This window comes from Syngnathus scovelli, chromosome 5 (assembly GCF_024217435.2).
Source record: "Syngnathus scovelli strain Florida chromosome 5, RoL_Ssco_1.2, whole genome shotgun sequence".
NCBI lineage: Eukaryota > Metazoa > Chordata > Actinopteri > Syngnathiformes > Syngnathidae > Syngnathus > Syngnathus scovelli.
The window spans coordinates 5204481-5230963 of NC_090851.1; the positions used below are offsets into that span (position 1 = coordinate 5204481).

Sequence of the window (26483 nt, forward strand, 5' to 3'; positions counted from 1 at the left end):
AACTTGGGGAATTGTGTTTTCAAGAGCAAATCCATGGAGCGTAAAATAAAACACGCTCTAAAATGAGAAAAACGGAGGCGTGGAAATGGAGAAGATCTAGTGAGAAAGGGGCTTAGAGTATGAACATCTTTAGACCAGTAAGTTAGACGCCCTCCGCCCCTCGCACAAATGTATGGAGGCACTGCGGCACATTGCGCACACTTGCGGTCTGCGTGGCTCTGCGTTCAAAAGGAGAGCGGAAGACGGGAGGAGGGGAAAGACTTGCCAAGAGGGAGGGGAGCTCGATTTCCTTTCCCCGGAGCACACGCCGCTAGAACACACCGGGAGAAAAAGAGAGAGAGGGGGAATACTCTTGGCGGAGATAGGAACCGCGAAACGGGGAGAAAAAAAAAACAGCCCCGTCTGTCGTCAACCTTTCTAGCTACTTGCGGACTATTATGGGGGCAAGGGAGCGCTCCTGACCGGGCTCGACTTGCTGTGAACCTCCGCGCTTGTGGTCCTAGTCTACGAGGAGAACACAGGCGACATGTTGAGGGGCTTTTTCGTCTCGAGCTTGCGGTAGGATGTTCTGTCTCTTAATCGAGAGGCCCTCACTGTAAAAAGAAGGGGGGAAGAGGCTGATTCCTAATGGACATTTTGGCGGTAGGCAGCCATTTGTTGTGATCGCTGCTGATTTATTTGGTTTGTTCGAATCAGACATAGCACAGGCCTCTGCAAGCTGGCGCCGTCACTGTAAATAGTAGGCGCTATATTTAAACATCTTTATCGTGCAGACTCACGTTTATTTTGTGTTTTGACAAGGGCTTACTCGAAGGCCCATGCATTTTAACTAGTTAATTCACCCTTCAATTGCACGCACAAAGTGTGAAAACAATCGTCCTCCTTTAACCCCAGTAGGGGAGAATAAGAACCCCTTTCTCTCTATATATATATATAAATGTTAATGTCGACCGACGTTGCATCTATCATGCTGCCCGTGTCCCGTGGACTTCTGGAGCGGGATCGAGATCTTGACGCCCTGGCCGGAGTGCATCCCAACGTGGGCGGCGCTCCTGCTGCTGTCCGGGGAATGAAGCGTGGAGACCCGGAGCCCGATGGCCAGACAGCGGCCTCCCTGGTCGACTCGACAGGGGCTGAGTGCAAGCGCCCTCGAATGGATTGCTCGGGAGGGATTGGCGACATTGGACAGGTAAGTGAGACGCTCTGAACAGGTTCATTATTGCTTCTTTTGTTCTTGTTTTTGTTTGTGTCGCATTGTAAAACTTAATTGAGTTGTGCTCACAAATGTCATGCTGAATTAGCATTCTAATTAAATTGTGCATGTTACAAACAGCGTGCATGGGGCTTTTCTTAATGTAATTTAAAAACAGCTTGACATGGAAGTGTGGAAATTATTTGTAGAGAGCAAAATACACGCCACTGTTTGCTTGGGATCTTTTAACGGGGCTGCTGAGCAGGAGGGGATATTTGAGGTAAACAAAGACCCTCCACTTTAAAAGGCAGGTTAGGGACTTCATTGTACTCTTGATACTCCAAAACGTTACTTTCCACCACCCTCCTGAACTACTTTGATCATCTTTGACCTGTTTTCCTTTGGTGTCATCGAATTGTCAATTTATACCGTGAAAGGTCAAATAAGTCTCCAATAGAGGTTTGTTGTTGAACGAGAGGATACTTTGCTCATCATTGCTATATTATGCATGTTGGAGTGCTCTGTGAGGATGGAGAAAGCTATTTGCCTGCCATTGGAAACAGCTGTAATTGAAGTGAAGTGGTCTGTTTGCTCCTGCTTGGAAAACTAAATGGCTGGTGTTCCATGCAGACCAGCCGCCAGTGAGTGCTGTCAGTAACATAAACACACTTTAAAGTAGATGTGTGCAGATGAGAGAGCGTGTTTGTGTGTGGGAGAGCAGAGAAGCACAGATCAATAGTTTTAGTCTCTAAAATGTATTGAACGTGAGCTTGTTGGATAATGCGGAAATGAAAGCGAGGGAAGTGGAGAGAGAGAGAAAGAGAGAGCGAGGGCAAGAGAAGGCCACCCTCCATAGCTGTTGCTCTCTGAACAGATTTTCCCTATCACTGGCAGTAAAGAGGCTTTGTTTCCAGCTAATGGGATCACATCTCATACTAGAGGGGGCTTTATAACCACACTGATCCCTGAAATCCTTATCTAAGGCAGAGCATTCACACAACACTCGTACTGTTGTACACAAAAAAATAAGTGAATTGTGCATCAAAGTCATATTTGGTGTTAGACAGATCTTCCACTGCAGTCTTGGTCCTTAACCAAAATATGCATACTGGACAATGGTGCACTTGTAGTGTGCAGACTGCAACTAAATCATACATTTAAAGTGGAACATTTAAAGTGCAAGTTCATTAAAAAAATACTTTGCAATACGTGTGTTCTACAAAATGTGCCCAAACTAGTTTTTAAAAAAACACAGTTGTTCTAGTTGGGAAAGAAACCGAAACAAATATTTTTATTAATAAAACAAAAATGCTTTTAACTAAAACAGAAACTAACAAAGCTAACAAGCTAAACATCAGAGGAATTTAAAGAGTGGAAAATATCCTGAAGCTTCATACTTGCCTTCTTTTGAGACCCTCCCACACTCACGCCTCCCCATTTTTAACCATTTATTGCTGACACAAGTCAGCTTTGACCTCTAAGTGAAGCCAACACAATTGGATGTGGTTGCGGCCAAGAGCAATCTATTTGGCCTTCTGCAGTAATGGGACTGTTCCCGGCACTGGTTGATGTCATTTTGGTGTGTGGGTGGCAATGCTACATCAAGTCGACGCTAAATCAACGCTGCAGTTTATGACTCCTTAGTATACCCAAGCAACTTTAAATCAATATATTTGAAAACCCAGACTATTCCAGACTATTTTGTTTTATGCGCTGCAACAATTGGGAAATCGTTTACATCTCCTTGAGGGTATTCATAACACCACCCTGCATCCGCACTTCGGGTCCGCTACTGGCCAATGTTGAGATGAGGTTGTCACTTTCAATATCCATCAGGCATGTTGCTGAATGTCCCATGTTTGTTGTCACTCTGCATAGGAATGGGGCTATACGCGCTCTCTCTTTTGCTTTTCTTTCTAACATAATCAGGTCTTGCCAGGGTTGACAGCTTTGAGGACAAATGATTTGACTGGGACATTAATGCACACCCCTTTTTATTCTTATCCCGGCAAACTCGGTAAAAGAAATATAGTCTTGCTATGCATTCAGGGTGTATTATCTTTCATTTTGTTTTCATGCTAGTTAGATTATCTACTGTATAGATTAAGACAGAATAAAATAAAGCTCCATTTTCCCCTTCTCTTGCCAACTTTGAATACAAAAGTCAAGCATGACCCTTTTTTAATTTTGCACAGCAGTATCCACTAAACATCATGTTTTGGGAGTTGTGTTAGTTTGGTTCCAAACAATTTGTGTAGCCACTGCCAAAATCTACTTAAGAGTCCTCCAACATTTTCTCACAACTGTGTTTGTTGTGAAAACGTCACGTGGCGTAAACTTCACTGAAGTAAAATAAACTTGAGGTTGCTGTTTGTAAGCTTAGCACATAAGTGCTGTGTGGATAAAACACATGTGCGTTCTCTCTGTGAGTGTGTATGAGTGTGTGTGTGTGTGTTGCGTGGCCCGCTTTAGCAGTGATGCGGGATGACTGTCAGAACAGTCAAATATAGTTCTTAAAAGAGCAGCATTCCCAAGACACGATAGGAATAGATTCGAGTTCTGCGACCAAATTAGATGCTTCACAGGCATTTGCACAGCAACCACCTGAGAAGAACAGGGGTCATGTGTTCAAGGCGTTAGTGAAGCTCGGAGAAAAGATGGTGGGAAGGGCAAGTTGGAGGTAAACAAGCTTCTCATCACATAACTTCCCCCTCACCATCTGGTGACCCCCCCACCATCACCACCCACGCCCCGATCCGTTCAACAACTTTGGCTTTTTTTTTTTTTAAATATACATATATATACACAGAGCAAAATGGATACATAGTTCTTGTTTTGACCCTGCACTGGAGGTGAATTTCACCAAGCTAGGCCTGAAACATTCTCGACCCATTAATTCTCAAGACAAAGTTCTTGGTGCTAAGATTATTATAGCCATTGATTAATTATCCCAAGTGCTTATTCATCACAGTTACTAATGTTAGCTGGAGCATTTTTTTTGAAGAGAGGCGTAATCTTTTGACCACAGCCCTCAATTTTGAAAAACAGATGGATGCAGAAAGACATCCTGCCAAAAAATTAATTCCATGTCACGCCATGTTGGTCGCCAAACCAATGAATAACAAAATGGCACTTGAGCATTATTGGGAAGTGAAGTTCTGTGTTTGTTACCTTGCCAACTAATAATGTAACACGTTGATGCGTGTTATCTCTGAATTTTGTCAGTGTAAAAAGAGAATCATCGACATAATGTTTGACATTTCACAGAGTGAATGAAAACAATCTTTTTGTTCTTGTGCAATTTGCACGCAACTGTTATTAAGACTGACGCTGATGCACTCCATGCTGCCCCCCCCTTCATTCCTTCTGGAAATGAAGCACATGACTCCACTCATGTATGAGTCATTGTTTTTGTTCCCTCCGTTTCCTCTTGTATTTTGAGCTCGGGTTGTCTCATTTCAACTCCAAATGATTAGCATTTTGACAAAAAGTCAGAAATCTCAATTGGTCCTTTCATTATTTGTAATGTGTATTCTTATTTCGATCTTCTGGCCTTGCTTCAAAATAAGGTTATATTTTATTCATGTTATTCAAGCCCCTAAAAAGACGTTTCATTATTTAGGGCTTCAAGATCTTAAAGCTAGTTCACTAAGTGCATTTTTGGCTCTTGGATTGTCTCACTTTTTTTTTTTTTTTTCCTTTCAATCACTGAGCCACTTCCTGTTTCAGCAGCTTTAGCTCCTGCATTGGCAAAGTGATGTTCAGTTTTAGTGAAATGATCCCTTGGGGGGTTCGGTGTGAGATGGCTACAGAACTAATCAGCCCAACTCAAACTGATACGCACAGACCAAAGTGTTTCCCCGGGGGCCAGAGAAGGCAAAGGGACATGACTTCCACAAAGAAAAATGACAGAGGCAAGGAAAGGTTGTCTTTTAATTTCACAAGATGAAAAAAATCCCTCCAAAGTGTTGTTGTAATGGCTACCTTTCTATTTCTAGTAGACATTAGTTGATTGAAATATTCAGCTTCAAGCAAAATGTTTTCGATTTGAATGATATTAATAACAATGGCCCCCCCACAATCCATTGGGTATGCCTTTTTCTCCATAATTTCAAAAGTCTAAAGTTTACATACATTTCCTTAGTAGTTCTTTGAACTGCAGGATTCAAACATAAATGTTGGTCAGATGTTTTGGGTAATCTTCCAAAAGCTTCGGACAGATAAAATGAAAAACACTTTTGTCACTCTCAATATTGTGGCATTTAGCAAAATGAAATAATTATATGATAAAAAAAATATCTAATAATAAAAAATGTGTTATGTTACCTTTCAAGTTTCAACTGTATCTCATCTTGTTTCTTTCAGAATAACGATCCGCTGACCCTCGGTTACCATGGATACCCCCCTCACAGCCAGGTAAGAATATTGTTATATCAAACATAAGAACAAATACAGCCATGAATATTCTTAGAATTATTACATCTTGTATAAAATTCAAAACCACCGGGTAGTAGTTATGACAATAAGGGAAGATATATTTTAAGTATAACCCACATTGCTGTCTTTTCAACACCTCCAATATACAACATTTTGTGTGTAAAGCAGCAGTCTGTTTCCTTGTGTTCCCATTAGCCTACTAACCGTTATTAGACTGCTCAGTTGATATGGTTAATCCTTCGATCATCCGCTCATCCTCTGATGCTCTACCCGTAATCCTCTCCTCCCTCCCTTCCTCCGCCATCCACCCAAACCTCTGGTTGCTGCTCTTCTTCATCCCCATCTTAAGCCTTTACTCGAAACCATCTTGTTTGTATGAGGCTGCGTAGATTATTCACATGGCTGCCAGCCAATTAGCCACTTTTCATTTTTGCTGCACCGTGATGAGATGACACTACTTTGAACCATCCCCCCCCTCCCTCTAATGATGATGTTCGAATGAAAATAGTCGCAAAGGCAAAAAGAGTTGCCTGCTGCGAACTACATACGTGTGATAAATTATAGAAAATCATGAATAAGTAAGTGAAGAAACGGTGGCATGCACACAACACAGACTAGCAACTGGATGTGAGTTGCAAAACACCAATGGGAGACAGATATTAAAATTTAAATAAGCTTCAAATTCCATGACACCATTTTAAAATGAAACATTTGTTTAGCTTTTCAATTGGAAAATAAAAGCCCCCCCATGCACTTTGTGTGTTGGTGTGTTTTCATGTGTGTAGGGTGGAGCTAATCACACACACTCTATTGATTAGTCAACCGAGAAATGTCACATCTGAGTGGAATGGGAAGAAAGCACGGATAATGTCATCACGCAGCGGTGTATTGTCAGTTATTTCTTTTTAACTGTTTAATTCAGTGTTTGCCAACCTTTTATTGAGAAAAGTCACATATTTTGCATTGGAAAAATAAATAAGCTGAATGAATGTCACAAAAAATAGTTTCTTTAGTGTATTCATAAATTCACTAGATTTATGTGGAATATTAAATTAAACCAATAATTCAGTGTTTGCCAACCTTTTATTGAGAAAAGTCACATTTCCCGTTGGAAACATAAATAAGCTGAATGAATGTCACAAAAAATAGTTTCTTTAGTATATTAATAAATTCACTAGATGTGTGTGGAATATTAAATTAAACCAATAATTTGATACAAGCCAAAATTCCAAGGGGGTCTCCTAAATGGTGTGTTGAAATTTCTAAGGCATTTAAAATGACTTGACTCCCCCCCCCCCCCAAAAAAAAATCATAAAAAATCATCTCGTGCCATGTTGCTATCCTTTAAAAAATTCCCAGCAAGTTAAATTAAATTAAATCTAAGTAAATTAGAATTTGTAAAGACATTTTTTAAAAAAATTCCCAGCAAGTTTAATTAAATTTAAGTAAATTAGAATTTGTAACGGAAATTTTTAGTTTGCTGTAGTGACGTGTGATGGTTCGGTCTTTCCTTAAATTCACCTAAAGCCAATCAGACCAATTTAGTTTTGGTAAGTACCGTTGATGGGGGACAAAAGGCTATGCAAAAGACAAGGATGGCGTGCAGAAGATGTTCCCACATTGCAGAGGTGCTAAACTGTCAAGAGTGGTGTGAAGGTGATGTGATCAAAGGCTCCTAGAGGAAGAGCCTGGGGATCCGCACAAGCTCAATGTGTGAAGAAAGACGTGCTCTGCCTGCTTGATGACATGAACAACACGTATCTCCTCCATGTGCTCTTAATAACTGTATTTACTCCTTTTTTGCATCTTTTGTTACTTCGCTGGTATGGTGGATTTGAATGAATTCCTGACCCACTTTTTTTACGTGTCTCTTATTAATTATTATCTGAAAGATGTCGGAGTTAGAACCCTTAAATAATGAAAAAGAGGAATCATACAGCTTTGATTTATTGGCGTAAATGCTTGGCAGGGCCTTTAGACTGGAAGCTGTAAATGACAGCTGGGTCACATGTCACTTCAGATTGATAACCTTTTTTATATATATATATATATTTAACACATTTGAGAGAGGATGCATTGCAGTCACCCACTGATAATAACCATGATTAAATAGTTACCTCTCTGACTGTCAAGAATAGCTTATCTTGGTAAAGCGAGCTTTTTTATTAAATCTATTACGGATTCTACCCTAATGTTGAAGGTTAATCAAATCCTGAGTAGGACCCAAATTGTATTGACAAGTAAAAGACGTTTTAAAAATTGATGCACTTAGGTTTTAAAGGTGAAGCGAGGCGTGTTTTTTTTTTTTTTTAGGGGGGGGTTCTGTCCTTTTCAGTCGAAATATGCTTTTATGCCACAAAGTAGAACGAGCACAGACTTGCTCAACAGCGCCATGTGTGGTTGCAACTGAGTAGTGCACTCAAGCTTGCCTTAAATTCTTTAAATTGTGATTAATTGACTATCAAGTCCATTAACACATTAAGGTCAACATATTAAAAATCTTAATCTTTGGTAAAGAATGTTTGACTATGTACAGTATGCAAGCTTATTAGCAGTAGCTTGACATCACTAACCTTAAATACATTGCTTTTTAGTTGTTGTTTTTTTTTTTACTTTATCCGATGGATGCCGTCGTTCCAGATTTGTATTTGTGTCTGGTTTGTAGAGAAAGAGCGAGGAATGGGATCTCTCTCCCACTGGTGCCATCAGTCCCAGTTAACTCACCTATATGGTGAAGGAGAGTGGTGGGAGTGCACGGAAAAAAGAGAGAGAGCTTAGTGGAACTACGATGGAAAGCAAAGGGGAGGGGCAAGTTTGCAGGTGTGACCAAGTCAGGGGGTGGAGTTGTTTTAGAGGTGGCTTGCTTGTCTCTGGCTGAGAGGGGAGATCGAAAAGATGAGCAGGCAAGGGCACAGCAGCAAAACAGAAGCTTGCGTGTAGGGAAAGAAAAGAGGGCGCGAGTGGGAGAGAAAGACGTGAGTGAACGAGGGAGAGAAAGTGACAGGGACAGAGGCTGGAGGAAGAGGAGGAGGCAGCGGAGAGGGGGGGGTGCTGTCAGGGCAGACCCAGCGAGCGGGGGCAGAGAGAGGGAGATTTTGAATCTGTGAGACAGACAAGAAGAGACGGAGCTGCTGAGGTGACACGGGCTCGGTAGAGGGAGAGCCAGCCAGCGAAGCGAGGCGAGGCAGCGTGACAAGAGGAACGGAGTGAGAGAGGAGAAGGAGAGACGACAGTGTGGTGTTGCTCACAATACGATGATGGGACTCTACTATCCTTCCGTGTTGTCGGTGAGTGTTTCCGCTGACCGTGCCTGTGCGCGAATGCTCGGTGACTCTCGGCTACACGACCGTCCGCGGAACTGTCATCAAGCATGAAGCGCTGATTAATGACTAAGGGATGAGAACTCCACTTGACCCTTTCGCTCAGGCGCTCCGCTCATTTTATTCCCGGCCACAAAGTTGCCGTTTTTGATGAAATGCTCCAGTGGCGATGGATGGCAACGCTGTTGTTGTGGCATCTGTTCTGCCGCCCAGAGCGAGAAGCGCACGTAATGTGAACATCGGAGGAGCTCCTGCCAGAAATTATTCTGCCATGTGTTATGTATGCTCAGAGGAATCTATGCGATCGCTACGGTGCAGTTGGTTGGATGCTGCGGATCTCCGCGCTGATAAACTCCGCACATGGCTGCTGGGCTGAAAGCAATAAAGGGGTGGGGGGGGGGGGGAGTAAAAGTGGTCTTTATTACCCCTGCAGCTGTCTGTGTACATCATTCTTGCCTATGAGCAAAAAGGACAGGTGTCCACAGAACAGTTGGTCCCCCCCCCCCTTTTTTTTTTTTAAATGCTCCTCTGCTGGCTCAGTAACGTACACCGAGCGCACTTTGTGTTAAAAAAAAGTCTTCATATTTAATTTGATACGAGTTATAAGTTAGCGCTGAGTGTGTGTACGTGTGCACGTGTGTGTGATTCCTAATTCACTTTCTCATCGCGTGTGTGCTCCTCTTTCAGCTCTACCTTGCTCTCTTTACTGTTTGACCTCTTTTCTCCCTCCTCCTGCTCTCCCCGGGGCCCTGGCAGCTGTTATCTCAATGTTTTCCTTCAAGAGACCCTGGAAGAGGGGGGATGGGGAACACAGAGAAGAGAATAAGAGGGAGAATAGAAATTGATTATTTGGGAAAAGGTGACGGGACACCCCCGGCAAGGGAAGCCTGACGGATGATGGGGCTGCCGTTATGCGGGGATGACTTGCTCAGGATACAGTAAGCCAGAAGCTAGCTTGCTCCTTCAGAGAGTTTTTATCCAGCTGACTTTGCAGTTTTGTTTGTAATTTAGTTAAACCCACAAAATTTGCTTAATTTTGCCTTTTTGTGCCTGACAAAGTTAAAGTACTGGCTGCACTGCTGAAATATTTTCTCAAACCCCACCTATGCCCTCAAGCAGGGGAGAGACTCTTACCTGCTGCAAAGAAACACACACACACACACACACAGGCACGCAAAGCCAGGCAAACACCCCCTCCACACATACATGCACACGCACATTTACACACGCTTCCTCCACCTCCAAATCTTCTTATCGATTCTTTGCAGGGTTAACAATAATGGTCTTTAAATGATCCCAATGAGCCGTGTTGCCGTGGCAACTGGGATGAGTCATTCATTTTGCACAGATTGTTAGATGGTTCGAGGCGTGAGGGAGACCGTCGAGCTCACCGCTATGTTAGATAAACACCTTTGCTCTCTGCCTCGTTTTTTTTTTAAGAAGCGGGAATTGGCTACGGTTGCCACGGTGGAGCATAAACGCTTGTGCCTCCTTTGTAGCAATTTGCTCTGTAATTGCTCCGAAAGCGCTCGTAGTGAGGCATCTGCGCGCTTTTGAAATAGATCGGGGTTGCCCTCGCCAACTTGCCAGTGAGAACGCTGCCCGGGTCGCTCGTTTGCAGATAACCTGCTTACCATTATTATATCGAAAAAAAAAACTCCGTATAGCAAAGATGTCAGCGTTTGTTTGTTCACCTGCAGGTGCTTGTTTTGAGGTGGCGTGCGGCTATTAATAAGGATTAAATGAAGACAAATAATGTCACTGGCCTTTTTGTTTTCTTGTGTTTACCATTCATACGTCGCCGCAGCGGAGCCTAGCGGACCATTGATACAGACGGAGGCGGGGGCAACTGAAGTCAGGGATGGGGTGTGTACAGGCCTGTACACATTTACAGTAGAAGAAGGGGGGTGTCTCCAGAGTCAAACCCTTAAAAGGAAAAAAAAAAAAAAAGGGGGCGGACAGGGAGGGATTTGTTTGACAAGCAGGCATGTTACCCTATAAGGCGACGGGGGAGCCTGTGGGAGGGTGAGACAGGATGTCGCAGAATTGCTGTTGCTATGAAGCAAACGAGCTTGATTGACTCGAATGGGGACGACGCGTATGTATGCGAGGGTCCCGTCTGGATTTTATGAAGCGGAAAGAAGCCACTCGGCGAGTGGGAGGAAAGGGAGAACAGCGGCATGAAGGGGGGGAGGAGGAAAAAGAGTGATGTGGGATGGAATAATTAAATAAGAGGGTGTCTCCTGGCTCATCGGTATGCTGCAGACGCGTCGTAAATGGCTTTCCAGCTGTTTGCAACCTCGGTCGCAATGCTGCGGAGCCAAAGGCCAAAAAAAGGGACACGTACTTGAAATTCAACATTTAGTGTACGTCGGGGTACTAAATCATTCTAAAACTATTACGTTGAAGACTGCGCCAACTAACAAAATATGAGGCAGGAAGCTAGCTCAAATCTGCTATCGAGTTGATTTAAAATGTAGGATAATGGCCTAGCCAAGTAAAACAGTCAAGTGCCATTTCTTGAATGAAATGACCCGGTGGTGCCTCTATCTTTGCCGTGTCATCCTCTCCGTCGCTCTCATCGTGCTACGCTGACTCTTTTATAACATGGCTCCTCAGACACACTTGCCGCTGATAACTGACCCGAAAGTAAGTCAGCTACATCTACCGCTCCGAGTCGCTCGCTTTGCCAGTTAAGGGCGTGCACTTACACAACCCTTAATGCCCTAACGCCTGCGGACTCTACGCGCACGCCACTATGCACCCAAGATGGACACAAGGAAAACATGCGCAAATCTGAGTGCTGACACATAATGCACACTCGAAAATTTCCCTCAGGTAGAATGCCCTCTTTCTTTTATCCTGCCATCTATAGTATGTCTTTGGTCAGTGAATGTGAATCCCAAAGGCCATTCACAATAAGACACAGAATTGTAACTTGATGGGTCAAGAACGTTATTCCAAGAGCCATACGCAGGCACGGAATGGACTATTTTTATGGCTGGTGGGTTTTTGGCTGAAATGCCGAAGTACAAGGCTTTCTAAGATTTCTAAAAGAACATCCATTGCCTCTCCATTTTCTTCGCCCCTGGCCAAGATTGTTGGTGTATGTTTGCGCAACAGCTTTCTAAAAGCATGCCATGTGGTCAAGACATAAAAGCACGAAGTCCTGAAATGACTGCCCGCCTGAGTTGCATCACAGGTTGTCCAACTTTGAGTCATCCTTAGTCACGTGAGCTGTGAGTCACCAGCACAGTCTCTCACAGGCGGGTTTTACCAACAAATTGGACAATGTCCGCCAGTAGGTGGAGAAGTGACTTAGTTCTTCTTTCCAGTCTAAATTTGCCAAGATTGAGACGTTTTCAATCTCCAATGTTAAAGCAACATTTTCACCAGCCTTCCTCTAGCACTGATAAAATGCTAAACTGGTTCAAAAGATCTTACGGAACAAACAAGTGAATGTAAACTTTCACGTATTTACATACTGACGTGATACTCGATATACGAACGCTTGTCCTTCATCAACGTCGTATACATGTTTCATCATACGACCCAAGCCAGATGATCAACTTTCCCTTTCTATTAAGACATAGGAGCAGCTCTCGTTTCTTTGTTTGTATTTATCGCCTCGTTTAGTTCTCACCGAGTGACCCACAACGATGCGTGTCGCCGTCCGCTATCATTTTCATCTTCCGCCCAAATGCTGACTGGAGTTGTTGCAAGATACAAGATGAGATCATCCAGGTCATCATATTTGCCTGGCATGTTTTTTTTTTTTTTTAGCTCTCCATCTTGAGAGAGCATCATTACAGCTTACCTCCATTTGCCATTGCACATCGGAGTTTTCGTGTCCAAAAAGTGATTGGATTTTACGATGAAATTGCAGACTGCAAGCAAAGCTTCAGGGTTGAAATTAGTGTACACAGCTGCTCTCTGAACATGTGAATGAAGTCGGACATGATGGTCCGTAATGTGACCACTGTACTCATCTGGTGTTGCGATCCAGCGGGGGAATCATTTCTGGGAAGACACATGCGCAGTAGAATAACCCGGCGACAGTATTTATATGTGTTGACTAAATTTATTTTAATATAGTTCTATGCTGTCTCAGAAAATTAGAATAGTGTGATAAAGTTCTTTATTTTCTGTAATGCAATTAAAAAACAAAAATTAAATAATAAAAGGCTTGCAATATTTCAGTTTATTTGTAATGAATCCAGAATGTATGACATTTATGTTTTTTTAATTGCATTACAGAAAATAACAAAACTTTATCACAATATTCAAATTTTCTGAGACAGTCCTGTAGACTAATGAATCGTAGTCACGGATTGCACCGCATGAAATATTTTGTAAGCACAAGTTCTCTGCTGGTGTAGTGAGTTTTTTTTTTTTTTTTTGCTGCTGTTTAGCGCAAAAAGCAGCTCATGTTCCACATTGTAAATGATGCCGCAGTGGTTTCACGCAGCGTCGCCATGACGACCACCCACACCGAGGTAATATAAGTGCGGCAGAAAACTGATGTCCTGGTGCCAAAAGCGAGACAAGCAGATAGGAAATGTAATCGAAACACGATGAGTGAAAGTCATCTCTCGTGACGGCCCGTATGTCCGAGGCCCGTCGGTTGACGCTGAAATAAAGGCCCCGTGACACAGGTGTGTCACCGAGTAAGGTCAAAAGCTTTGAGACAGATGGCGCACACACAAACACGCGTACATACACGCCCTCCCACACACTTTTAACACTCCCAAAGGGACAGAGATCTATTGTGCTACTCAGATGGGCATGACTGCAGCCTGTCACACACACACACACAACACACACAAGTAAGTGTAGCCCACCAGATGTCAGGTAAGCATGGCAAATTTTTGGGTGGTGAAAGGCAAATGAATATCAATTAACTCAATAATTGTTACGACCTAACCTCAGTGCCACCCTCATCAGAACTACTTTTTATGATAGTGTAATTTCATTATAGCGGTGAATGGGAAGGATAATTAGATGTAGGAGGGCTCGCATGGAGGTACAAGGAGATGGAGAGGTTGCGGCGTGAGTCTTTTATTAGTGAACAGCAAATACGGTGCCAGCTCAAAAGTTGAATGCTCGATGTAAATTTTGGTCAAAGTCACACAAACCTTCAAAGTCACACCTGCTGTTGTCACAAGACAGCAGCGAGAGTGCGACACTTCTGTTCACGTACGGAACATAAGGATGGAAACGTCAAGTTTGCATTTTAAACAATAGGATCGTAATACAATTAGCTCGCCAACTAAGTGAAGGTCTTGTTAAAATGATCTTAAATCTATAGTACTACCTTGTGTATGCTTTATTTTAACCTTGCTGCATGCTGATCAAGGTCGTAGCCATTTTGCACACCGACAAAAACAAGTTGTAGCACCGAGAGTCTTTAGAACTGTTGTGCACACGTTTTCTCTTTATCACCGCAGTGCTCAGCCAACAGAGTCCATACTTCTTCCGTCAGTCATCAACTTCTGTACCCCTCCCCCATTCTCCGTCCATCTCTCGTGACCATTTAGGGTAACCACCCCGCAGCCACCAGCACCCAGTGTTTTTTTTTTTTTTTTTCTCCTACGCAGAACTTCCACAAGTATATTCCGGACCACTAACGCGGGCATTTGGGCAAGCTTCCATGCTAACAGTTGGCGGCTTTGCGTGAGCTGTGTGGGCGTTTGCGTGTCAAAGGTGGTTTGTAGAGACGAGTGTGTGTCTTGGCATGTACAACACTGAGCAAGGGGGCACGTGACCCTCAATAATAGATGCGTGCAGTGAATATTTTATTGGTAGGGGGGGGCGAGTGGAGACGGTTCCACACACGCATATGGGGGCTGCAAATATTTGAGTCCTGTGTATATGCCTCCAACTGAGGTTGATGGAAGTGGCATCCATGCGGTCATGTGACAGGCCTGCTTGAAGATGTAGTGGAAGGTTGCCAACTGAGTTTTTCGCCCTTCCTTCCAACAGGGTTCCCAAGATAGTACTTCTGGTCAGGAGGGACTCGTACCGCCGCCTTTCGCAGCCTTCCCTCCTCCTCCTCCACCCCCTCCCCAGAACGGCCTTGCCCTGGATTACGGTGGCAGTCTGTACGCGGCGGGCGCCGTGCAGGGCCCAGTGGAAGCCGGCGGCGCGGTGAACAGCGTCGTCAATGTTGTCAACAGCCTCGGTGGCCAAGTGAGTGTCAGCCTGCTTCTTCTTCTTCTTCTCCGCATCACATGACATGTTATGATGATGTGGGTAATTTCCGTCTCATTGAATTAGAAAAAACACACTTGATCTAATAGTGCAATCCACATTTCACATGATGTTGCTAACTTGATATTGGTCCTAAATAGGGCAAGAAATCTTATTTGTAACAAACAAATATGAGGCTATGAACTAATTTTGCCAAGACAGTCAACATTGAGAGGTAATAATGATTAGCTTTTAGTGAAAGGTTTTATTGATATATAATTATTGCTTTAAACATATTTATTTTAAATCGGAAAAAGTTAGACGGCAGATGCCGTTCGAAAAACATCCGAGCATTTTTTAATTTTTTCAGAATACTCAAATAATTGTCTGGATGACTAACCGCATGTCAAAATAGCGCTAAACTCTTGGAACATGATAGATTAGATTTCCAAAGCAAAACAAATAAGCTAGCTGCTGGATCAATACTGGACCTGATATTAATCTTCTAGTGTTCATCGGACAGGTTACCAACTCGATAGTTTCCTAATTGGCACTATTAACAATGTCACTTTTGACTTTGGGTCACATTAATCGCTCAAACGAGGCGGCCAAAACAACACGTAGGTAAATGACAACATTTATTTCCATTGTGTGTCTTTTCCTTCCTCGTCCCTGCGGCCCAACAGTCAGATGGCTCCTCGCAGATTGATGGCCAGTCAGGCTCAGGAGGAGGAGGGGGTAGCGGCGGGGGGAGCATTGGAGATGATTCAGACGCCAAGGGGACACCCAAACGCCTCCACGTGTCCAACATTCCCTTCCGCTTCCGAGACCCAGATCTGCGGCAGATGTTTGGGGTATGCAGACTGAATTATTCACCGTCCCCCTTCCCACCGTGATTCATCACATGACAAATCACTTTGGACTATTGGATCCCATCTGTTTTTTCCCACCCCGTACCTTGTTTTCTCAACTGTCCTTCATTTGTGTGGCTTGAAATGAGCATGCCCATTTAAGCGTGTAAAGGGGTGTCTTTTGTCAAATGCGTCCATGTGCATGAACGTGGCGCACACATGTGGAAGTCATATTGGGAGGGTATGGCTGGCTTCCAGCTCCTCCCCATGCTTGAACAGTGCTGACACCTTGTGGTGAGATGCGGTACTTGAAGCTTTTTTTTTTTGTCGCAGCAATATGGCAAAATTCTTGATGTCGAGATCATTTTCAACGAGAGAGGATCCAAGGTAAGACAGCAAAAGGGACATTGTGCCTTTTGAAATATCAACAACTACCAGAAACACAACTTGCCTCTCCTACACTCTTTTTGCAGGGCTTCGGTTTTGTAACATTCGAGACGAGCGCAGATGCAGAGAGGGCCCGAGAGAAGCTCCATGGTACCCTCGTTGAAGGACGTAAGATTGAGGTAATTTGCCGCTCCCCCCTCCCCTTTTCGTATTTCATTTGAAGATAGCCATTTTTCTCCTTTTGTTCTCCCTTCATGTCCGATGAGAATGCAGCATTTGGCGTTTTTTTCCGGATGGCTGTTCTGTGTTCAACTCTAACCTGTCTGCCTTCACTCTAGCATGGCGCATCAGTGCACACACTGGACGGCGCTTCTTGTCGATGTTTACTCTTGTTCTTGTCGTTTCTTCAAAGCTGTATGCTTTGCAAAGCATGCTGGGTGGAGTGGCAGCACGACAGGCATGGCCGGGGGTGGCTGATGATATCCGCTTTTCTCACAAGCATGGAGGACTTTTTTTTTTTCTCCCGCTGCACAGTTTCCCAACATCACACCATCCTTGATCATAATGAGTGGCTATAATTGCGTTCTGGTTGAGTGCAGGAGCCAGTTATTAGCCTTGTGAAAATAGTGCTTGCCGGTGTTAGGAGTTTAACGAATGCTGCATGGTTGGGGTCATGACGTCGGATGATGTTTAAGATTTTAAGAGATGTTTGCATGGCGAGGCCTTGAAGTGCCACCGTTTGGGAATGAGATTGCCGAGAGGTGCGGTGTTGACGATGCTTCCGAAGATTGCTTATACAAAGTGTTGCATCCCCCACTTGTTTTGTATCTATGAAAAATAATCACAACGTGGTTGTATTTTTAGTTTGCCTTTGCCAGCATGAGCTCAGGTTTTTGTGGCAAGTAGTGTCGAAGCTACAATACACCGTTTGCTATGTTGTCTTTCTTTTTCTTGTCAGTAAAGCCCTCCTTGCATGGTTGTGATTGTGAATGCGCAGCACTCTTTTTCTGTCCGTGCGTGGGTGGAGAATGACTAAGTGGAAGGCTCGTTATCATCCCCTCTCTTCTCCTGTCCATCAGCTTTCTCCGCTCTTCTTCACCGTGCCAGTCAGTTTGTCTTTTTCTGTGTGTGTCCCCCCCCCTATACAATGCACCTCCTCCCTGCCCCCACATACCTCCGTATATTCTTGTCATACAATTTAAATTACACCGCAGAGCGTTAATAAGTTATGCTTGAATTTTTCTCCCCGGTTAGTTTTTATGTTTATTCTTTTTCTTTTAATTATAGTGCGTGTCGTGGTTTTCGAGTAGCTGGATTGACTTGGTCTATGTAGGCGACTGTTCACATGTGACATCACTTCCCCTCTAGAGGTGATTCATTATTATCGTTGTGTTCTTTCGATTTTATGTTTTCCTTTTTTTTTTTTTTATTTGGCTCATCATTTCTTTCGTACACATATTTTCTCTATTTCCCTGATGATTTTTGTATGTTGTTGTTGTCAGTCTCCACGGTAACTGCTCGCGTGTCCTCACGCCGTTCCCCCGGCAACGGTAAGTTGTGTACATGGCATCATCTTTTGAATGAAACCCCTCTCCCCTCACCCCATCCGCCCCAATTGGGGCGGCACCCAAATGACAGCCACGGGGCGATTGATTGAGAGATCCCGATTGGCGAATTCTGTGATTATTTGGGGAGGTGGAGAATGAAACGATTTGGAGAATAGCAATTGACCGCATGGCATAACGAAGGCCACCCGTGAATGTGCTGCATCTATCTGCAAGTGCAACAATTCAGACCTGCAGCACTTCTTCTGCATTCATTCCAATCACCTCTCTAACTGCATTCAACTCCAGAGCTGTGTCTCCTTGCATGGTTTGAATCTTCTTTCTCTCGCTCTCTCTATTTTGGCATCTGTATGACATCATACGTCGTTTCTTTGTCATGTTTCAGCCACTAGTTGCATTTAGTTGGGACGGCATGCTGAAGCATGAGTGCTGTGTTAGCCGTAGCGGAGAAGACGGTGTGGCTGTATTTCATGTACTGTAGCAGCTGATCATCACTTTGCGCGAATCCGCTCTCTACTCTGCAGACTGTTGTAAAAGGGGGACGACACCAGACTGATAATGTGGGCAGCTCAAATTGAGTCCATCTCCAAGTAAAGAGCATTTTAAGGCCCGCGAATAGACGAGTTATCAGTTTTTCTTTCCCTGGTCTTCTTGATTGCCTTTTTCGACCAGTTTGGTTCTGATGGTGTGCGTTAGTTGCGTGCTTTGAGGTCTCTCTGATTGGGATACCTGCCTGGCAGCGTTTCACAACCAACGGTTTGATTTACCTATTTATTATTCATTTATTTGGTTATTTTTAGTCGGGAATGACATTTGCATCCTCCCACTGTTTTTTTTTTCCTTCACCTTTTCCCCCCCCATGTGATCTGTCTTCCATATGTATAGTATGTGTGTCTGTTCATGAGAAGGTCTGCACATTGGGACGGCTCGTTTCACTCTCCCGCCCTCATCGTATGTGTTTTCATGTGGACTGGCTCCTCTACCTGCATCCCTCTATCCTCCTGTCCTTTCTCTGTCCTTCCCCTCTTCCTGTTTCTTTTTTTTTTCCTGTAAGATGTGATCGGGAGGGCTGCCGAGTTGTTTTTTGATTGCTCCGTTGCTGCCTCAATGCTTGCTGATTGGTTGGTTGTGCTCACCTCTGCTGATGTAAGATGCTCTTGATTGGCTGTGTGTCATTTTTGCATTGGATTTTTTTTTTTTTTTTTTCATTTCCTTTTGCATTGTGTTCAACCGATGACTATGCTGCTTAATTCACCTTCTTTCCCCTCCTTTTTTCAAAGGTATAGCCGTGCAATAATCTTGGATTTCCTTTTTGAATGCCCCTTTTTTTCTCTCTGAAATATTTGTTGTGTGCCTTTTGGTTGCATTGTTTGTGTGCAAACTGCCTGACTACTCAACAGGATCCTTGTTTTCAGTGTTTCTCTAAAAATAAAAATGCATGCGTCAAATTCCATGGCTGCTCATCAACAGAATTAATCAAGTCAATTATGAAGGGGCAACGACATCTCAATATAACTACTTTTTAGACTTAGTAGTGTACCAGTACCTGAAATAGTTAATTTAGTATTTGTGTTCTGAATATGTTAATATTGAGTGAACAATGCGGTTTCTCCTCTGTTTAGGTCAACAATGCCACGGCCAGAGTGATGACAAACAAGAAGATTACAACCCCGTACACTAATGGAGAGGGTCTTGCTGCTCTACCATATGGTATGACTTTTTACACGAAAATTGCACAAAGCAGTATCATGAACACTTTATCATCCTAGCTTTTATTGTCACTGAGTAACATAGATACAACAAAAATATTGGTGCAACTCAGTTTACAAAATAAGAAGGAAGCTATAAAATGGTATGCTAAGACAGAAAAATTGTCAGTCAATAAATAATAAAGATAAAATAATCTACAGAATAAGTGAGTCTAAAAAAATTGATAGCGACAGCCCTGTGTGTTTCCATATTAAAATAATAATCTGACTCGAGTGTGATTGTTCAGTGATCTGGTTGAAATTTACTCCATTTTTTGTTTGTCTTCAGCTGGCTGGAAGTTAAGTCCTGTGATGGGAGCCATGTACAGTCCCGAGCTCTACACGGGTACAGCTACCAGATTTGAAAATGAGTCGATGCTTGAAAATATTTCCCATTTGACTTGAGGTTTTTTTTTTTTTGTCAACCAGTGCCAGGGTTTCCCTACCCAGCGGCAGCTGCAGCGGCGGCCTCCACAGCCGCGGCGACCTTCCGCGGCGCTCATCTGCGAGGTCGCGCACGGCCCGTGTACAGTGCAGTCAGGGCGGCTGTGCCGCAACCTGCCATCCCCACCTACCCTGGGTGAGCACCTCTCATTGCTAAGTAAATTTTCATGCGTTTTATATGTTTGTATGACACTTTGCTGAGCTCAGATACCATTATTTTTTGGGGGTATCTCCAATCTGGTAATATGAGCTTCAGTAAAGTGAGCATATTTGTATACATTGAGCTGGTGTTGTTTTTCTTGCATGTTGCACGGTGTGTAATAATCTCACATTTCTGTCTTTTCTCTCTTTCACAACCTGTTTGGAAACAATTCCTTCTTCCCTACACTGGTCACATGGTGAAACATCACACCATTACACCCCCTTTATTTTTATTCCCACCCCTTCCTGGTTTGTCCCCCCCCCTTTTTTTCCCCCCTTTCTTTGCTCTGTCTCTCTCTCTCTCTCTCTCTCTCAGCGTGATGGCCTATCAGGAAGGTTTTTACAGTGCCGCTGATCTTTATGTAAGTATAAGTGTCACTCCGCCCGCTGCCTCACCCTTTCCTCCCTATGTTTCGACCCCCCTCTTGCCTGTAGGTTTGACAGTGTGACAATAGCACAGACCAAACCCACTCAGACATGTACTCGAGTGTTTCCAGCATCACACCAATTCTCCCTAGTCCAAGTCCTCATTACAACAAATTGCAGCTAATATACAGATGCTTGCACATTCATGAGTATTCTCCTGTAGGGTTTGCCTCTGTGCTTTTGTGAGTTGTGTTACCATTACAATTATGAGTGCGTAATGGTGTGTGCGAGTGCGTGAACAGGTTGACAAGAGCTGTTTCTGTTCTCTCTGTAGACTAGTGTTTCAGGACATTAGTGGCAGATTGCCTCAGGTAGGGTTGACACTCTCCATGCGAGAGCCAGTGTGCATCCTCCTCGTCTCCAATGACTGCGTGCTGCTAGACATTTTTTGACCATCTGAGATTGAGATGCCTTCTCTGTCCTCTTTTACTAACTCACTGAATTCTGACAAGGGTGGAGTTGCGGAAGGGGGAGAAAATTATTTAGCACCAGGGAGGAGATAGATAGATGTATGCGTGCAAGCCCAACTGGAATATAGTGCTAAATTCATGTTGATACAAAATGAAATCAAAGCAGAGGTTTTTTCGTTAACTAGTGGGAGTTTTGCACTTGAGATTCTTCAAAGGGGAAAAAAAGAGATATCTAATTTTTTCAGTCTCATTATTTTTAGAACGCATGAAAAAAAGTGATGATGCAGTCATGGAAAGCTCTTAATTAGTTAGTAGAAAAAAAGGGTAACATTTCTAATTTTTAAAAACTACAGCATTGCAAACTACATTTGCAATAATGAATTGGGAAATAGTCTTGCCAAAACTAGTTAGACTCGTCAACTAATCGGTTCAACCCCTCGCAGTAAGAATATTTAAGTTTTATGCCTTTGAGTGAGAAAATACAGCAGAGGTAGCGTCAATTGTGAAAATGGCATATCGTGCGGATGACTTGATAGCAAAGAAAGGTGCACACATGCAACAACAAAAATCCAAGGAAAAGAAGTGAGTGACCTGCTGATTTTGAAAAAAAGGATCCATTTGAGGTGCTCCGTAATGACTTTGGTGATAAGCTAATTCAGACCCCTTCCAGGAGTCTCCCTGTGTGTTTCACTTTGTGGCATGCTAACTCAAATCAGTGTCGGCATGCACTCGTATTGTACTTATACGGCTGACCCACCCCGAGCCCTTCGATCGTCCTCCCCCTCACGCTTAATATTTCTTTTGGAAATTTTCTCCAATCCACCCATCCTTATTTCTCATTTAACCTCCTCTTCACTTCCTTCCCCAACCACGGGTCCAGTCTTTCCCAACGCCTTTGCGACGTGCTGCTCCTGAATGCGGGGACTTGGTCGTGACTGATCTTTAGGCTAGAATGCGGCGGTTTGTCTTGATGGAGGGATGTTTGGTCTAATAAACAGTTCATATCAGAGTTTGGACAAAAGCATGCTGTGTCTGTGATTGGTCGCTTGGCCACCTGAGGTTGTTTTTTTATGAATGTGTGTGAGTGAAAAACGCACACCTGTTGTGTTTTTGTGTGTCCATAGTGTACAAATGACACCTTTCCATCTGTTTGTTTTTCTTTAACTGTATGTTTTTGGTAGGGTCACATATTAAGAACTATTCTCCCTCCATGTCCAACTTAACGAAGCGGAAAAGGGCACTTTATGAACAAATTGTGGATCTTTTTTTGTGGGTTAGTCATGGAGGGAGAGAGCCGCACAGAGCCTGAGCTACATCCTTGTGAATGCTGCACCAGATTAGTCTTTTGCTGACTGTCTGCTCGTTAATCTTTCTCCTTTCCCTCACAATGTAACCCTGTAGTTAGTTGCCTGGTGGCTTCTTACCGTGAGCACAATGTCGAGCGAGATTTGAACAAATGTCTTCCTCTGCCACGCACCCGACCCTCGTCTTCCTCCTCTTTTTCATTGCCTCATCGCAGGGAGGCTACGCCACGTATCGTTACGCCCAGCCGACAGCCGTAGCCACACCCGCGGCAGCGGCGGCGGCGGCAGCAGCTTACAGTGACAGGTGAGTGGTGGGCTTATTTTGAATACCATACTCGACAGTTTGAAAAAGATTTTATTTTTCTCAAAAGTGTAGACACCGTTCTTGCTGTTTTTGGGTGAGTCATTATTAAACTTTAAGTGAATCATGTTCACATATTTGAGAAGCAAATTTTTGCTATTTTGTCTTCTGATTGTTCATTTTGATATTGACACACACACACATCACCACCTCTGCCGAGGTTATGCTCCAAATGTTCTACTGCTGGACTAGTGTGCGTTTTTATTTGGCATAATGTGTTAAATTAACAGAAAAAAAACATGTTGTTGTTTCTCGCCTACAGCTACGGACGAGTCTACACAGCTGACCCCTACCATGCTGCACTTGCCCCAGCTGCCTACGGTGTTGGAGCCATGGTGAGTCGTTTGCAAACTCGTATGCAGTTTTCAATTACAGTACGAGAGTTATATTTACAAATTATATAATTAGCATTGAGAGAACTCATGAAGAACAATGGTATGGCCAATGACATTTGCGGATTTTAGTTTTTTATTGATATAGTATTTTTATATTTTTTTTATATATTTTTATTTTTATTTTAATCAGACTGTAGGTGTGAACTGCTACTTTCTGGACTCGCCCATTTACTAAATGAGCGTTGTTGTTCACAGGCCACGCTGTACAGGGGGGGCTACAGTAGATTCACCCCTTATTAAAGACACTACATTTCTCAGGAGCTCTTTCATCTGAAAGCGCTCCGTTAATTGTTGCGAAAGTGGACCGCACCCAACTTGGACTCAACCACACCAAGTTCCCATCCAAGAGAAGTCCCATGTTTTCATACACAGAAATAGAGGAATGCTGTATCAAAGACTGATGGCTGGCTGGCCTTGACCTTAAAAAGAAAAGAGAAAAGAAGGCAAAAATAGCCACCTTCCCTTATTGCACGGCTGTATTATAGTCCCACTTCTCAGTCCTTCCTCACTCAGCAGCACAAGACTTGTGATGGAACCCAGATGTTCTTCCAAAGGCTCGTTTCGTTTACCTTTGAATGGTTTGTCTTTGAGAATGACTTGCACGTTCAAGCTCAACTGTGGCAGTAGGGATGCGAGGAAAAGCTCGCTGATGGGTTGTGGCTGAATAGTAAAAGGAGAGAATTCGCCGACGGGCACACAGACTCAACATGGCAGCTTGGAAAGATGACTGAAAGCTGAGGGAGGGAGGCTTACTAGCGCCGGTCCTTACCTCAAGTTTTTCTCACTATACGGAAACGGTGAACCTTTAAATTATAATATGCAAATGAATTAGTTTAGAGTCAGTTACCAAATTTAGAATCATTGAAATCCCTATATATTTTTTTTTTTCTGACATCAGCTAAACTTTGCTAGTGAGGTTTTGGCCCAGCGTGTTCTCACACAGAATTTGGTAGCATCTGAAAAAAAAAAATTAAATAAATTACGCGTTTACTAATTTCCTTTTTCCTCAAATAATAGCCATGACATGGTTTAGTGACTCAACTGGTATTAGGGCTAAGGCTTTGTTACTTGGACAATTGCATTATTTTAAGTTGAAAGCATTTTATCTACAAATATCTCATTCAAACATGTATAGTAAAAAAAAATGTATTATAGCAAATATATCACTTAATACCGAAGGGTCCATCTGCAGTTCGTGTCATTTTCTGGACATCAAATGGGTGTTTGTGTTTCACAACCATGTTTAAAAAAGGCTTTTGCTCCACTTGGCAAGACAGAGGCACCTAAGTCTCCAAATGTTAGCTTTACAGATGCCATGTCTGCTTGCCAGATGGAAATGATATCTCTCGTAACGTGGTGTAATCAGTCATAGTGCCATCTGAAGGGAGATCAGAGGTGTTGTCATTTTTCTTCTGTGATTAATGGGGGCATGGCATGGCGTCTATTAGTGAATGAAAAAATATAACTAAAAAATAAGGCTGTCATTTTTCAGAATAAGTCATAGTAAAACAACTTCCAAGCAAGCATTTTTTTTTTTTGCTTCTACTAATTATAGTCTGTTTTGGTATGGGATCTGACGAAATCCTCATTAAAATATGTTGAGGCCTTAAAAAGTGAAAATAAGCATCGGTAAAGTGATGTTTTGCCTCTTGGCCTCCGGCACGGAATGTCACCCACACTCTGTGCATGTGCTACGACGCACCAAAAGTGCAACACTAAGCTGATGGCGCTCTTACTTAGAGTAGCTATTTTTTAAAAAAAATTTTATGCTTTGAATCTACTAAGTCAAGTATTCACTGTGTAAACGTTAGATTCTTCCCTCAGGCTCCGTAATTGATGAGTAACTCCAACGCCGATTAAGTCTTCCTGAAAAACAAAATAGGTGATAGTGAGGGAGATTCTGTCAAGTTAATGGAAAAAAAAAACAATATTTAAATGCAAAACACCTTACTATTGTGCATATTTCTATACTATTGTATTCTATATTTCCAGATGTGGCTTTTTTGGCTTTTTGTTTTTGTTCCAAAGATTTGTAGAAAGCACATTTTTTGGAATATATGTATAAATATATTATCTTTGTTAATGTCATCCTTGATGATCCTATTGCTGTCTTTTACTTTGTGTTCTTTTTATATCCGCAAGTGTTGTTCCTCCTGAAAAGGTGTAAGTTAAATTTCAATTTTTATTAACATTATTATTTTTATTCTGATCGAACGTCTTGAGAAAGTCATACCAAGAGGAGAACTACGTAATGGTATGCATGTAACACTAGCAGACTGTTGTTTTGGGGATTATTTAGCATGATATTTGACCGTACATCACGATATAGCGAACGTTATTTTCCTTATGTCCACATTTTCAGGTGACTTGAATGAGTTGGTGGAAAGCACTACTTTGGCTTATTTCAACATCGCATTTTGTAACGCAGACTTGGAACATTTCAAATGAGCAAATCTGCACACATCAGGTTGTTTTAAATTGTGTGTGAAACCTGGCAGATTTCTCCTATTACATTTTTTATGTGCTGCTCATGAATGCAACTTCTTTAATATCTCCATTCAGCTATAGAATGTGTGCTAGACAGAAGAAAAAAAAAAGGACTAGCCAAAGATGCTAACAAGAGTCCTCAGCACATTCTACTTAACCAACTGCAAAATGATCTCAAAGGCATGGACAAACAAACCAGCATGAGCAATTACTTGTCAAGTCAAACAAAAAAAAATAGTTGTGCATGAAACTTGTGTCTTTGGTGTTTGACATCTGAGACATTTGCATCCTTACTCACTAAATGAAAGCCATGACTGATGACAGCTAGCAGTCAGGACCGAGTGAATACTAACTAGCACAATGTGGCAACCTGGAGGAAAGAAAAAAATAAGTATGGCAGCTTGATTTAGTCATGGTTCTCCTGCCACTTTATTCTAGTGACAATTAAAAGTGGCTCCCCTTCATCATGGTTGCTTTAAGCTCTCAAACCTCCAACCCTAGTACCCAATTTGACTGCCTTTGGTTTTTTCCTTTGTTTTTTGTCATTGACTGTCCATTTAAAATGTTTTATATAAAATTGTTTTGTTGTGAAATGGATCTCATGTCCTTTTATTCCACTTCATTTATGTAGCAATAAAGCAACATTTATTTAAGCAACTCCAGATAGGCGAACAAAGGTCAAGCAGTGTCTGACTTAAACCAATGTAACCAGACTTTTCTTGATGTTTTACCTTTACAGTGAAAGGTGTATTTAAGTTCTAAAAGT

General features: G+C 42.7%; 2 protein-coding genes across 7 annotated transcripts in view; both read left to right on the forward strand.

Annotated features, from left to right (window-relative positions):
- The window catches only part of LOC125969597 (uncharacterized), a 43668-nt gene that overhangs the window by 7946 nt on the left and 9239 nt on the right, over positions 1-26483 (forward strand). The window lies entirely within an intron of this gene.
- rbfox2 (RNA binding fox-1 homolog 2) lies at positions 90-26310 on the forward strand. Of its 6 annotated transcripts, none has more exons than XM_049721845.2 (13): positions 90-1189; positions 5558-5608; positions 14932-15138; positions 15825-15992; positions 16323-16376; positions 16463-16555; positions 19564-19651; positions 19979-20035; positions 20119-20269; positions 21035-21071; positions 22690-22778; positions 23098-23170; positions 23426-26310. In XM_049721845.2, exons 1-13 carry the CDS (start codon positions 938-940, stop codon positions 23468-23470), a joined length of 1365 nt encoding a protein of 454 aa, XP_049577802.1. In that variant the 5' UTR covers positions 90-937; the 3' UTR covers positions 23471-26310. The 6 variants fall into 6 exon arrangements, 4 of the variants coding, with proteins under 4 accessions (XP_049577802.1, XP_049577803.1, XP_049577801.1 ...); XR_007481629.2 differs by lacking the exon at positions 23426-26310 and adding an exon at positions 20651-20696 and having other exon boundaries at positions 93-1189; positions 23098-23156; XM_049721844.2 differs by lacking the exon at positions 21035-21071 and adding an exon at positions 20651-20696 and having other exon boundaries at positions 123-1189.

Excerpts from the sequence above, each read along its gene's own strand:
- rbfox2 (XM_049721844.2), top strand. The coding sequence starts at position 938 with ATGTTAATGTCGACCGACGTTGCATCTATCATGCTGCCCGTGTCCCGT. Across the intron at positions 15,993-16,322 it reads ATCTGCGGCAGATGTTTGGG|CAATATGGCAAAATTCTTGA; the intron begins GTATGCAGACTG and ends TTTTTGTCGCAG. Across the intron at positions 23,171-23,425 it reads CCTACGGTGTTGGAGCCATG|GCCACGCTGTACAGGGGGGG; the intron begins GTGAGTCGTTTG and ends TGTTGTTCACAG.